We start from the raw sequence: 13,290 nt of genomic DNA, 5'->3' as shown, positions 1-13,290 counted from the left end.
CTTGGACACTTTTAGAGAGATTAAAAGATGTTGCACCTTTGCTACCATGGTTAGTAATTGGAGACTTTAATGAAACTTTGTCAAATCATAATAAGTCAGGAGGGGCTTTGCGAAATGAGGCACAAATGGATAAATTCAGACATGTTCTTGATTGTTGCCAATTGCATGAACAAGCTTTTAAAGGAGATCAATTTACATGTATTAAAAGAATACATTCAATTGATACAATTAAAGAGCGGTTAGATTGGTGCTTCGTTAACACACTTTGGTGTGAGACTTTTCAACAAATTACTACACACCACCTTGACTTTAACCATTCAGACCATCGGGCTATTGCTGTCCAAATTCTGCCACTTAATTCATCACATCAGCAACGTATCAGACACACAAGGTTTACATTTGAGAAGATATGGTTACAAGAAGAAGAAGCTACCAACTTAATTCAACAAAATTGGCAGCAGTCTTTGATAGAAAATGATGCTGCTGTCTTCAAAAACAATCTCAGCAGGTGTGCTGATTCACTTCAACAATGGCATAAACAGAAATTTGGCAACTTCAAAAATAAAAAATTTTGAGTGCAGAAGAAGGTAGCAGACTTGAATAATGCTTTAGACCGAACCCCAAATGTTGTCCAAGAATAATTGAAACACCATGAAAATGTTTTAGATGACTTGCTAGCTCAAGAAGAAGCATATTGGCAGCAGTGCTCCCGTGTGGATTGGATGCAAAATGGAGATCAAAACACAAAAAAAATTCATGCCTATGCATCATCTCGATGACAACATAACACCATTAAGTCTCTGGTTGATAACAATTGAAATGTTGTCCATTCAAAACAAGGTATGACTGAAATCATAACAGCCTACTTTGGTGATTTGTTCACTGCTACTGCAATGAATTCTGAAGCTTTAAACCACACACTTGCAACTATACCTACTATAGTCACGGCTGCTATGAATGAGTCTTTGATTCCGCCTTTTACAAGTGATGAAATCTACAATGCTCTCAAAACAATAAATCTAGATAAAAGTCCGGGTAGTGACGGTATGTCAGCAATGTACTACCATAAATATTGGTCCATTGTTGGAGATGTGGTCACCTAAGTTGTTTTGGGAGTTTTGAATGATGGTTGTAGTATGGAGTCCATTAATCACGCACTCATCACACTTATCCTAAAGATCAAGGCTCCTCGTGGTATGGGTGATTTTCGACCGATTAGCCTATGCATTGTCATTTACAAAATCATCTCAAAGACTCTTGCTGTCAGATTTAAGGCTATTCTTCCAGCTGTAATATCTAAAACTCAAAGTGCTTTTCTCTTGAATCGACTCATCACTGACAATATCCTTGTGGCTTTTGAATTGATACATCACTTGAAACATAGAACAAGGGGGAATAGAAGCTACTCAGCGCTCAAATTGGATATGAGCAAAGCATTTGACAGAGTGGAGTGGTTCTACATTCAAGAGGTTATGCGTAAAATGGGATTCCATAACAAATGGATTTCATTGATCATGAGTTGTCTAAGTTCCACAAGCTTCTCATTCATGCTTAATGGCGAAGAAGTGGGTTATGTCCAACCTACCAGGGGTCTTCGGCAAGGTGACCCTTTGTCACCATATTTATTTTTGATTTGCTCTGAAGGCTTATCGAGACTATTACAGAGTGAAGAATCGATTCAGAACCTTAAAGGCTTACGTTTGACACGTCATGCCCCATTGATTTCACATCTACTCTTCGTGGATGACAGTCTCCTTTTTTGTGAAGCTACAAACAGTTCGGTCATTGCTATTAAAAAGGTACTTGATATCTATCACAAGGCATCAGGTCAATTGTTGGATTCAATGAAGTCAGTTATGTCCTTCTCACCCAACACCACACAAGAAGCCCAGGATTTTTTCCATCAAACATTAGGCATGCCTATCAGTGAATGTCATGAACGTTACCTTGGACTTCTTGCTTTTTCTGAGTGTGATAAAAAGAAAATGTTCAGTGACGTGAAAGAACGAATATGGCAAAAACTACATGCATGGAATGAGAAACTCTTATCAGTAGGTGGAAAAGAGGTACTTTTGAAAGCAGTAGTTCAATCGATTCCTACATATGCCATGAGTTGCTTCCGATTGCCATCTACTTTCTGTAACCAACTAGAATTCATGATGGCCAGGTTTTGGTGGGGTTCTAACAAAGATAATTCAAAGATTCATTGGAGAAGTTGGAAATCGCTATGTAAGTCAAAATTTGAAGGTGGAATGGGTTTCCGCTCCTTTGTGCATTTTAACAAGGCCCTTCTAGAAAAGCAAGCTTGGCGAATTTTTGAAATGCCTAATTCTCTGCTAAGTCGATTGCTTAAACATAGATACTTTTCAAATAAAAACTTTATGGAAGCACGATTTGGTCACTCACCTTCACTCACTTGGCAAGGAATCTATTGGGGACGTGAATTATTAGTTGAAGGACTACGTTATAAGATTGGCAATGGTTTCAATGTTTTGGCTGGTTTTGACAAATGGATACCGGGCCATAATGACTTCAAAGCAATTAGCTACAATGGTCCAGATAATTTAACCGTGGCCAACTTCATTACTGATCATAGAGAATGGAACATACCACTCCTAAATCAATACTTCCAGTCTATTGATGTGGACAGAATTGTCACAATACCTCTTAGCTTCTTTCCATCCAATGATTGTCTCATTTGGCACCACACTACTTACACAGTTAGTTTAGGCTTTCACTTAGCTGAGAATTTGGCTGAGGAACGTGAGTCTAGTGGTTCAAACTCTCATAGGAATTGGTGGAAAACTTTCTGGAGTTTAAACTTACCATCAAAGGTTAAAATTTTTGCATGGAGGGTAATGCAAAATGCTCTACCTGTAGCTACTGGTCTGTGCCAAAGGAAATTGATAGATTCTGCAACTTTCTCGTTGTGTAATAATACGTGGGAATCGATCGGTCATGCTTTCTTTAGTTGCATCAAAGCAAGGATGGTTTGGAGAGAAACTAAGTTCACCATTGATCATACACATGCCCATAATATGTACAATGGTGATTACTTAATCCATTTATCCACCCTACATTCTAAGCAAGATTTCGAATTAATTGTTTGTACCATGTGGGCTATATGGCACGAAAGAAATAGGGTCATTCATGGGGAGTGTCGAAAACTAGTCATGTCATTGCTACATTTGCAAGTTCACATCTTGAAAAATATGGTCGGGCTAGAACAAGAAACCAGCAGCAGTATGTAACCTGCAATAACAAAACCAGTCTCGTCCTTGTGCCAGCAACAAATCAGCAAGAAATAAACAATGTTCCATGGACACCACCGAACACTTCAGGATTAAAAGTGAAAGTGGATGCTACTGTAAACCAGGAACTTAAGATCTTGGGGGTCGGTGCAATTGTAAGAGACCATCAAGGCAATGTCATTGGTGTTATATCCAAACCAGTATAAGGATGCTTTCGATCAGATGAAATGGAGGCCAAAGCACTTTTCCATAGTCTTAATTGGGCACTGCAATTGCAATTACAAATTACACATATCAACACTGACGCATTGCGAGTATCCTCGACTATTAACTCTCCATCTAAGAATCTTTCTAGTTTTAATGATTTAATTGTGGATGTTAGTTGTCTTTTATCCTTCTTCTTAAGAGCAACTGTTTTTCATGTTAAGAGAAATGCTAACCAAACTGCTCATGGTTTAGCTAAGTACGCTCTTGAGTTAGATGAAGATGTCTGTTGGATGGGTGAAATCTCAAATCTTATTTTCTCTGTTACGGTAAACGATTATCAATTTTAATAACAGTGAAATTTCTCAAAAAAAAAATAATAAAAAACAAATACATACAATAATAACAATTTTAAATGATCAAGATACAAAAATAATAACCCTAATTTTTTCTTACACCATCCTATTTATTAATTTTTATAACAATTTTTAAGTAATTATTTATTATATAAATAAATATTTATTTTTTATTATAATACTAAAAATAATTAAATTAACTACTACATTGATTAGTTAATCTTTTATAGTGATAATACTTTCTAAATACGCTATTTAAAAAAATGTATAACTGATAATAAAATTATTCTTATTTATAATTCCCCTTAGTTAAAACTTATTTTTGAATAAAATATTTTTAAATAAAAATTCGATATATATTTGTATAGATTTAGGACTTTTTACTCCCCAACCTTCATTTTCACTCACATCTGATAAAATAATAATATTAAAACAGAAAACATTGAGAACAAAGAAAATTAAAAAGAAAATAGAGGCAAATAAAATGGACATTGGATACAGATGACCGATAGGCCAAACATGCGTTCGTGAACGCCAAGCAAACATTTCATGTAATCAGAGAGAATATGTAGTTGGAGCAAATTCATTTTCAGAATCTAAAATGTAATTTAAACAGGCCATTTCGACTGAATCTTAAAAGGTTTTGAAGCATTTAAGCAAGAACAATTAATCAGCAGTCCAACTCTGCTCGACAATCTCACGAACTCTCCTATTGTATTCACGCTTGTTTTCACTGAACATCCGTGCCGCTTCAGAATTTGCAGGAGAGTTTGGGTTGGGATCACAGAGCAATGACTGCAATGACAGCAGATAAGGCTTAAAATGATAGTCATAAATACAAATACAAAAGATGGACATGAAGCTGTGTCCTAAAACCAGACTCGAAAAAGGAATTTCACATCCCACCACTATATTAGTAAGATGGTCAAAAGATAAAACTTGAAACATGCTTCCTCCAAAATCTAGAGTCCCCACCCTAACACATCCCACCACACACCCACACACCCACCCACCCACCTTGCCTTGCCTAGTTCCTAGTAGATCGTAGTGTATAAAGAAAGGTTTGGTAGGTGCCATTAATTATTAGAAGCAAAAAAGTTGGGACTTACTAGAGCCAAAAACTTAAATTAATGACTGAATGATGGTACACTATACGAGCATGCCAGGACCAAAAACAAAAATTGGACTGTAAAGAGCCCAAAGGCCTACGTTAATAAATCAGTATCATAGACATGGTAAGGCCTCTATTAATGACTCAATGAGGGTATGCTATGCAAGTGTAGCCGGAACATACTTTCCCTAAGATAGCTTTAACCCCAGACAATTTGGGAGACATTAGCTAGACTGTAACAGAATATCTAAACCAAGGAAGAGTAATTTATTTATACCTGGATAGAGGTAAGTATAGCTGCCACATCATAAATAGGGCTCCACTGATTCTGTAGAATATCCAGACAAATACTTCCATCTGCATAAACTGCAAAAGAGCAAGCAACAAAAAGGTATCAATATAGATATATATTGACATATTTATATGTAAATATGAATAGAAAACGAATGAACAAACACAGCGCCACATTTCTTCCCATATTCATCTGTATTTTCACTAAGTAGCATCTAGCTTGGGCTACTTTAGAGAGGCCCAAAGCTAAAGCAAATTATAGTAAACAAGTTTATTTGACTTTAGCATAGGTTCAATTTAAACTAGAAAGAGATTGCCTAATTTTCATTGGCTTAAAAGCCAGAATTTGCATCATTTTTATGTATTCAAAAAAACAATTTCAAATCATATAACGTGAAGGCAGAACAGATATGCAAAATTAGATAACAGGACAAGAAGGAAAACTATCTAACACTGCACTGACACAACAAAGTACAAAATTAAAGACACTGTGTGGGTGTTTGTTGATTAATAAAGTGATCACCTACATCAAATCAGTAAAAAGAAAAAGATTAATGCATGTTTAGATGCTTTTTCTACTTACTGTTAGGATGGAACATTCGAGAAACAAACCGCACTGTTGGTGGCTTATTTGGATAATCCTCAGTAAATTGAAGAGTCAATTTGAACGTACCTAGAAGATGCAATACCACCAAATATATAAAAATTTTCTTCATAATAAGCACAGTCGTAGATGACAAAATAAATTCTTGAAAGAAAATTGTAAAATAAAATAGAATCCTCCTCAGATCCTAGCTGGTACAAGACTTTAAGCTCTCACCTCCATCCCATGGTGTGTCATCAGGTCTGCAATCAAAGCAACAAGTAAGAATACAGGATACAATTACAACTAAATCATCAAAACGAAGATAAGGGAAAGACGTGACTGTTTTGATTCTAGACATACCCAAATATAACAGCATTCCATAGCATAATATTATTATCTTGAGGAGCACCGCTTATTCCCGCAGGTGGATCATGTTGCAACCTCTTGAAATCCCTCATTAGTCTCTTCCTTGCAGGAGTCGACATTCTCACCGCTTATATCATCAATAAAAAGATACCCAAAATTAAATTCATTTTTGCGAACACAAAGTTGAAGTGTGATCAAAGTGTACAGAGTAGAAATTCAAAGAAAGCAAATATTCAAGCAATTAAGTTTGAAATGATCCTCGTAACCAAAAAGCAATATAAAATGAATTTATACTTAACCAGTTGACGGAAATCCAATTCAGTGTTTCCCACACAAGAAATAAAATCTTGAATTGTGAGCTGGATTTGGTATACCGATTTAATCATCTAGATCACATGTTTTGGATATAGATGCATCTACCTCAATATGAACCGCATCACATGTTTTGCATATAACTAACTAACATACTTAAGGAATAGAAAACCCAATTGAACCGCAGATCGCTAGAAGAGAATCAACTCCAAAGCAAAGGCTCTTAATTATAACTCACCTAGGTGACTGGGTCAGCACAATAAATTTTCCCACAACCTTTATCCTAGAACAGAACCCTAGATCCACAATACAATCCAAAAGATATTTAAACTAGCACCCGAACGAAATCCCCGGTGAAAGAGAAAATTAGGGTTTCTTCGTAACTAATCAACTAACACACAAAGAACTTCATTCATTTCAGAATCAAATTATTACATAACAATAAACGAAAATCGCAGCTCAAAGGGCATACCTGAAAGGAACGGTGCGAACGGCTTCAACTACAGAGTGAGCAGCACAAGTTGTTTTGAACAAGGAAGAAAATTTTCCAATTTCCCCGAGAAAGGGAAAAACAACACAACAAAAGAAAATTCGATGAGAAACAACAAGAAATTATTATTGTTATTATTATTATTAGGTTAAAATTAAATAATATGTGCTATATATATATATTTATTTAGCCCACCACTGGTCACCGCTCTCTCTCTCTCTACTCTCAGTGTTAATTCCATAAATATGTATTATAATATATGCTATCCATATGTGTGGCTCTCACAAACTTTCATTTTAATTAAGAATTAAAAGATAGTTTTATGGCTTTAAAAAAAATTGAAAATACATTTAAAAGTAGATATTTACAGCACAAATATTTAATATTTTTTGAAAGAAAATATTTATGTAACATTTATACATTTATATAACATTTAATTGTTTTTTTTTTTATGAATTAAATATCTAAAGTTATTGTTGACCCCAAAATTCTCTAGAAAAGAATTTTGAAATCACCATGAAAGAAAAAAGTCATAAAGAGGAAGAAAGCTCCAAAAAAGATCTCATCCCGGGAATGTAAGCTCTAAGGCCTTGTGAGGCCCTTTAGGCGCACAGTCCAGCAAGCCCTGGACTCCGAGGCCTGTTATCGCACCCGCTCGATCCCACAAGGAGACCCTCTCCTCCTGTCGCACCTGCCCGAACCCGTCTCTTGCCACGACTTTATGGCCTGACTAGTCACCCAATGTTGTTTCATCTAACATATTATTAGTATCTCGCACAAGTGTTGTGAAAATTATGTACGCAAGTATACGCAGTCACACAAGTAATAAAGTAATAAGTAAGATCGTCTTCATAAGGATTGCAAACAAAATACGATGTAAAACCAACTAATTACAACTTAAAGCAAAGAGAAAAATACGAGAATGGTTGACCAATGATTCAAAATTAAAATGACTGTAATTAAACTTATTAAAATTAATGCTACTGTTGCTAGAAAATTGCTTGCAAGAAATGTAATATGGTAAAAAGTGGCTTGAATAACTAATCTCCCTAGTCAGGTTTTTCCCGGTTGCTATTGTTGGGTTTTATGCTCTAAATAAAACTCTTTACAATCTGATTAGTTATCAATATAAGGAATTTGAAGTGATTGATGTTTGCATGAATTTTACATGCTAATGGTTTAATATGTTTATTACATTCACACACACAAAATCAGTTAAATTCAGATCATATGTTTATTCACAATTACAATATCGTCAACACAGTGGAATGTGATTGTGATCATATGAATCAAAAGACTTGGTCCCTGTTTCATCAGTGTTATTGGATTTACACTAATGTGATAATCAGCGATAATGTGTACTTACACTTGGAGTAAGTGTTATGTTCTTTCCAGGACATTAGTAAAGTATACTAGTTTCGAATGTATGGAGTATACATTGGACTGGACCGATATTGCAACTAAGTTAAGATATTACAAACTTACCGTTATATATATCTTTCCAAGTCAATATCAGTAGTTGATCTTAAGATTAAAAAAATCTAAATCCTGATATGCTTAGGCTCAACTCAGGAGTGCTATTCATGTTCTTTGATTTATTAGTTAAGCCTACTTTTAGGTCAGGGTGATACGTATATTTTGGGAACATGATAGTATGATTGAGTGGGAGTGCTGAACATAAATATGGAATCTATAGCTTCTAATGGTGTATAGAAGTCAAGTGATGATTCCCTTCGAGCTTAGCAAATAGAAGTAAATGGATGAGCTCTTGTTTAACTGACTAATTATTAGATCACTAAATACCATTTACAGGTACCTAAGTGTTTGTTGTGAAAATTATATACGCAAGTATACGCAGTCACACAAGTAATAAAGTGATAAGTAAGATCGTCTCCACAGGGATTGCAAACAAAGTTTGATATAAAATCAACTAATTACAACTTAAAATAAAAAAAAATAATATGTAAATGGTTGAGTAATGATTCAAAATTAAAATTGACAAGAATTAAACTTGCTAAAATTAAAACTACTGCTGCTAGAAAAATTGTTTGCAAGATAAAAATATAATATGGCAAAAATGGCTTGAATAACTAATTCCTTCTAGTCAGGTTTTTTACAGTCAGTACAGCATTGGTTCAGCATTACTTTAGCATTCTGCACAGAGATAACAACAAATTCCTCTAGGCTTGTGAGAATTTTCCAACACTCACAACTTTAATCCTACCATTAAGCTCAATATATTCCTATATCAAACCAGCAAGCAGGACACCATTCAAGCATTCATTTGGTAAGTTATGCAAGGTAAATGAAATATTCCTATCCACTTACAAAGAAAAGCCTAAATCTAGGTTTTCACTTGCTTCATTCAAGTTGAACTACTAGATCTAGCCCTTCCAGTACAAGATCTAGCTTAGCAAATTGTTATTCATGGCCAAAAAACAACAATCAATTAAAATGAAACTCACTTGAATGAACAAAGGCAAACAAATACTAAAGTAAGCTTAAAATTTAATCATACCCAACTTAGAAGTTCATAGTCATTCAAGCCTCAAAAGCTTAGCTCATATTCAAATAAAAAGATAAAATCCAAGCTAAAAATACTTCATCCATGGCTGCTGCCCAAATTTACAATCTCAAGAAGTTTTGAATACTAAGTACAAACAACAATAACAAAGAGAAAAATAAAGAAGACTATCAAGAAAGGGTAAAAGAAAATTCAAACACTAGGCTTGGTCCCCTCTTCTTTCTTCTTTGTTGTACTTCCTGCTGCAATTAAAGCTCCTCCATAGAAAAAATGGCAGCTGCCCCGTACTGTACATACAAGATGATGAAGATGATTATGGTGTACTTCCCTTTTCTTCTCTTTTGTTGTTGGGTTTTTAGGGTACAAACTTCATACCCCAAAATAGAAGCCCAAACTTTTCCACTTTGGCCCACTAGGGTTAGACCCCTTTCTTCCACGTCAGCTGGCTGGTGCAATTTGAGTGACTGGACCGAAGTTGCTGAGGTGGATAAGTGAAATTCGTGTTTCCACGTCACTGCCAGGATGCTGAATTCACTTCAGCATTGCTTTAGCATTGCTTCAGCAATCAACCCAGTTTCAGCTTGTGCTCCTTTTCTTCCTTGCTTCTTTTTCTTTTACCTATCAATTTAATTCCTCCTTTTTCAACAAAATAAGCACAGTTACTTGGAAAAACACACCCAACAATATCAATATTTACAAGACTTAAAGGTTAGATTACTAAATAGAAAATAACACTAAAACTAATTAAAATTAAGCAAAATAAACACATTTTCATTACTCTCCTCACAATACTTTAGTTTAAAAGCATAAAAATTAACTCTATACCATAGAGTTATCACACCCCAAACTTAGAGTATTGCTCGTCCTCGAGTAATGAAAAACAAAAAGAACTAAACAATAAAAACAGAAAATGACAGCGACACTAACATGCTTGCAGTAGAGAAAATCTTGCTCTTTCACACTTGGTCTAGGGACGAAATTTGCTCTCAGAATTAGATGAAATGGAAATGTAATTGGTAGTAGTGAATATGCCTCGAACTTGTGTGTTTCAACAGAATTTTGCATGCTATTTATGTCCTTAAAACTTATCAAGAGTAATTCGATCAAAATAGTGTGCAAATACTTCCCACCAACAACTTGAATTTCTATAACAACCACCTTTGATCCTCAAGTTTAAAGGTTTGCTTCCATAAGTTGAATTAGTGCAATCCTCTCCACTAATGTAGCTTAGCTTTGCAACTTAGATCAAAAGGACTTGACTAGGCTTGAATGTTAGGCTTAGGTTAGGGTATGGTATAGGATGTATTTAAGCTAGCTCAACACCTAACCACTTCACTTGTCAAAGACCGAGTCTCTTCCTTAAATTTTTTTTTCTCTTGACCCTCTTCCCTAATTCAATACTCACAAGTACTTGATATTAAAATTGACTTCTCTTGCTATGTTTATTCTCTTCTTTTTTTTTTTCATATATTAGAAAGACATTTATTACTATATTATACTTATATAATAAATAGCAAGAGAAGGTTAATTGAAAGTTCATACTCATATACTTTGTGAGCTAATTCCCCCACCCCAAACTTACAATCCAACATTGTCCCCAATGTGGCTAAAAGTATAACCTTGAATTAGCTCGCCACAAGTTACACTCACCGCACTCACCCCAAACTTAATGTGAAACTTGGCTCTTGACAAGTGAGCAATTAAGTTAGGATATATGTGGAAATGCAAATTAGGATTGGCGTTAGATGTATGATTGGGTTGCACAACAAGAATAGGCTAAACGGCTCAAACTTGGGTGACTAGAGAAAAATTGATTTTATAGGGAAGGTTAGAAAGGCTCAAACGTCCAAAGATGGCCTAAATCATTTCTAAGTTATAAAGCTCGCTAGGATTTCGCCTCAAGGATTACACTAGCTAATTCTAGATGCTTAAACTCTCTCAAAGTGTTAGCTATTCTAAAAACTCAAGGTATGGTGGAATAATACAAGCACACAATTGTTGAAAGCATTCCTCATAGGCTAGCATTTGGACAAAAATAACACTTAAAATTAGCATTTTCAACACACAAACCAAGGCACTCCACAAATGGAGGGAAATGGATATTTTTCATCATCGAGCGCTACCCTAAACCAAGCTGAAAATACATGCAGTATTTTTCTCATTTGCAAGCTAAAACATAACATCACAAACATGACAAAACAACATGATTAATACACATCTAATCCACATAATATTTATTACTCACACAACTAAAGACGACAATAAAAGTAAACTACAACCAGCAATAACAATTTAACTAAGGAGAAAAAGAAAACTCCCTCAAGATTTGAACTCTTCCCCACTAGAGTCTCTGCTTCAAAATGCTGAAGCGATGCTGATCCAATGCTGTACTGGGACCTACTGCTTCAACATACAAATTTGCTCACACCATATTGCAGCAGCCCCTTTTTTTCTGTCATTCCTTGTTTTGCACCGTCAATAAAGATCACCACACTACAGCAAAATCATTAGTAAATGTAGGAAATTAAAAGTTATATATATATGTAATTATATAAGTATGTATATACTAATTTTTTTTTCCTTTTTCTTCTTTTCCTCTTTTTTTTTCTTTTTCTTTTTTTCTTTTTTTTTTCTTTTTTTTTTCAAGGGGTGGCACACCCCGAACTTAATTGTAAATACATATATATTTTTTTCAAGGGGTGGCACACCCCAAACTTATTACATAGCATATATATAACTAAATATAATCTTGTTCCTCTGCTCTTGGGTTGCCCAAATGTGATTCACTAAAGCCATGACAACCCGAGACCCTTCTTCCTCAAGCCTCTTCCAATGTGATGGAGGTCTTTGCTCGATCAACCTCACCACTCCCAAACTTCACTCCTTGGCCTTTCACCAAAAATTTTCTTCTTGAAAGTGCATCACGTAGTTCTACCACCCCATCGGGGTACACTCTCACCACCAAGAAAGATCCATCACACCTTGAATCTAGTCGTCCATGAGTAGCCTTCGTTAAAGAGTTAGCAAAAATCACTTGTTGCCCAACTTCAAACATTTGAGACCAAAATTTTCTACTAAACTTCTTTTTCTTTCTCTTCTTTTTGGGTGGTTTTTTAGGGTCAAATGATGTTTTGTCTTTGCTTTCTTGCGGCTCGTGATCCTTAGCAATTTCTTTAAGGGGAATCTTCTTTCTCACCTTCTTACTATTTTTGAATTTGGACTCCTCAACCATGTTAGGATCCATATCTCCAATTGCTAAGCATTCTCCTATTGCATCCGGAGCACGCATAGGATGAAAGACCTTGAATGTGGCTTGCTCATCTTGAGCTCTCATGGTAAGCTCTCCCTTTTCAACATCTATCAAAGTTCTTCCCGTGGCAAGAAATGGCCTCCCTAAAATGATTGGAACTTCCCTATCTTCCTCGTAGTCAAGAATAATGAAATCGGCCGGAAAAATGAACTTATCCACTTGTACCAACACATCTTCAATTTTTCCTTCCGGATGAGCCACGGAACGATCCGCTAATTGCAAAGTGACGGTGGTTGGCCTTGCTTCTCCAATTCCCAACTTCCTAAAAATAGACATAGGCATGAGATTAATACTAGCTCCCAAGTCACAAAGAGCTCTTCCAACATCTCGACCCCCTATAGAAATAGGAATTGTAAAGCTGCCCGGATCTTTCAATTTGGGTGGAATTTTACTTTTCAACATAGCACTACATCCCTCCGTCAAAGCGACCGTTTCAAACTCGCCAAGCCTCATTTTCTTTGTCAAAATATCCTTCAAAAACTTCACATA

At 35.4% G+C, this 13,290-nt stretch overlaps 1 protein-coding gene across 1 annotated transcript; it reads right to left on the bottom strand.

The window, feature by feature from the left end:
• Positions 1-4,281: 4,281 nt before the first annotated feature.
• Positions 4,282-7,230, bottom strand: LOC133030138 (ubiquitin-conjugating enzyme E2 2). Its single transcript, XM_061102359.1, has 6 exons — positions 6,950-7,230; positions 6,160-6,292; positions 6,034-6,059; positions 5,797-5,886; positions 5,200-5,288; positions 4,282-4,606 (listed from the first exon to the last, which is right to left on the bottom strand). Exons 2-6 carry the CDS (start codon positions 6,282-6,284, stop codon positions 4,478-4,480), a joined length of 459 nt encoding a protein of 152 aa, XP_060958342.1. The 5' UTR covers positions 6,285-6,292; positions 6,950-7,230; the 3' UTR covers positions 4,282-4,477.
• Positions 7,231-13,290: the final 6,060 nt, after the last annotated feature.

The sequence above is a fragment of the Cannabis sativa genome, chromosome 8 (assembly GCF_029168945.1).
Source record: "Cannabis sativa cultivar Pink pepper isolate KNU-18-1 chromosome 8, ASM2916894v1, whole genome shotgun sequence".
NCBI classification, from domain to species: Eukaryota; Viridiplantae; Streptophyta; class Magnoliopsida; order Rosales; family Cannabaceae; genus Cannabis; species Cannabis sativa.
This window is presented reverse-complemented; position numbering and strand designations above follow the sequence as displayed.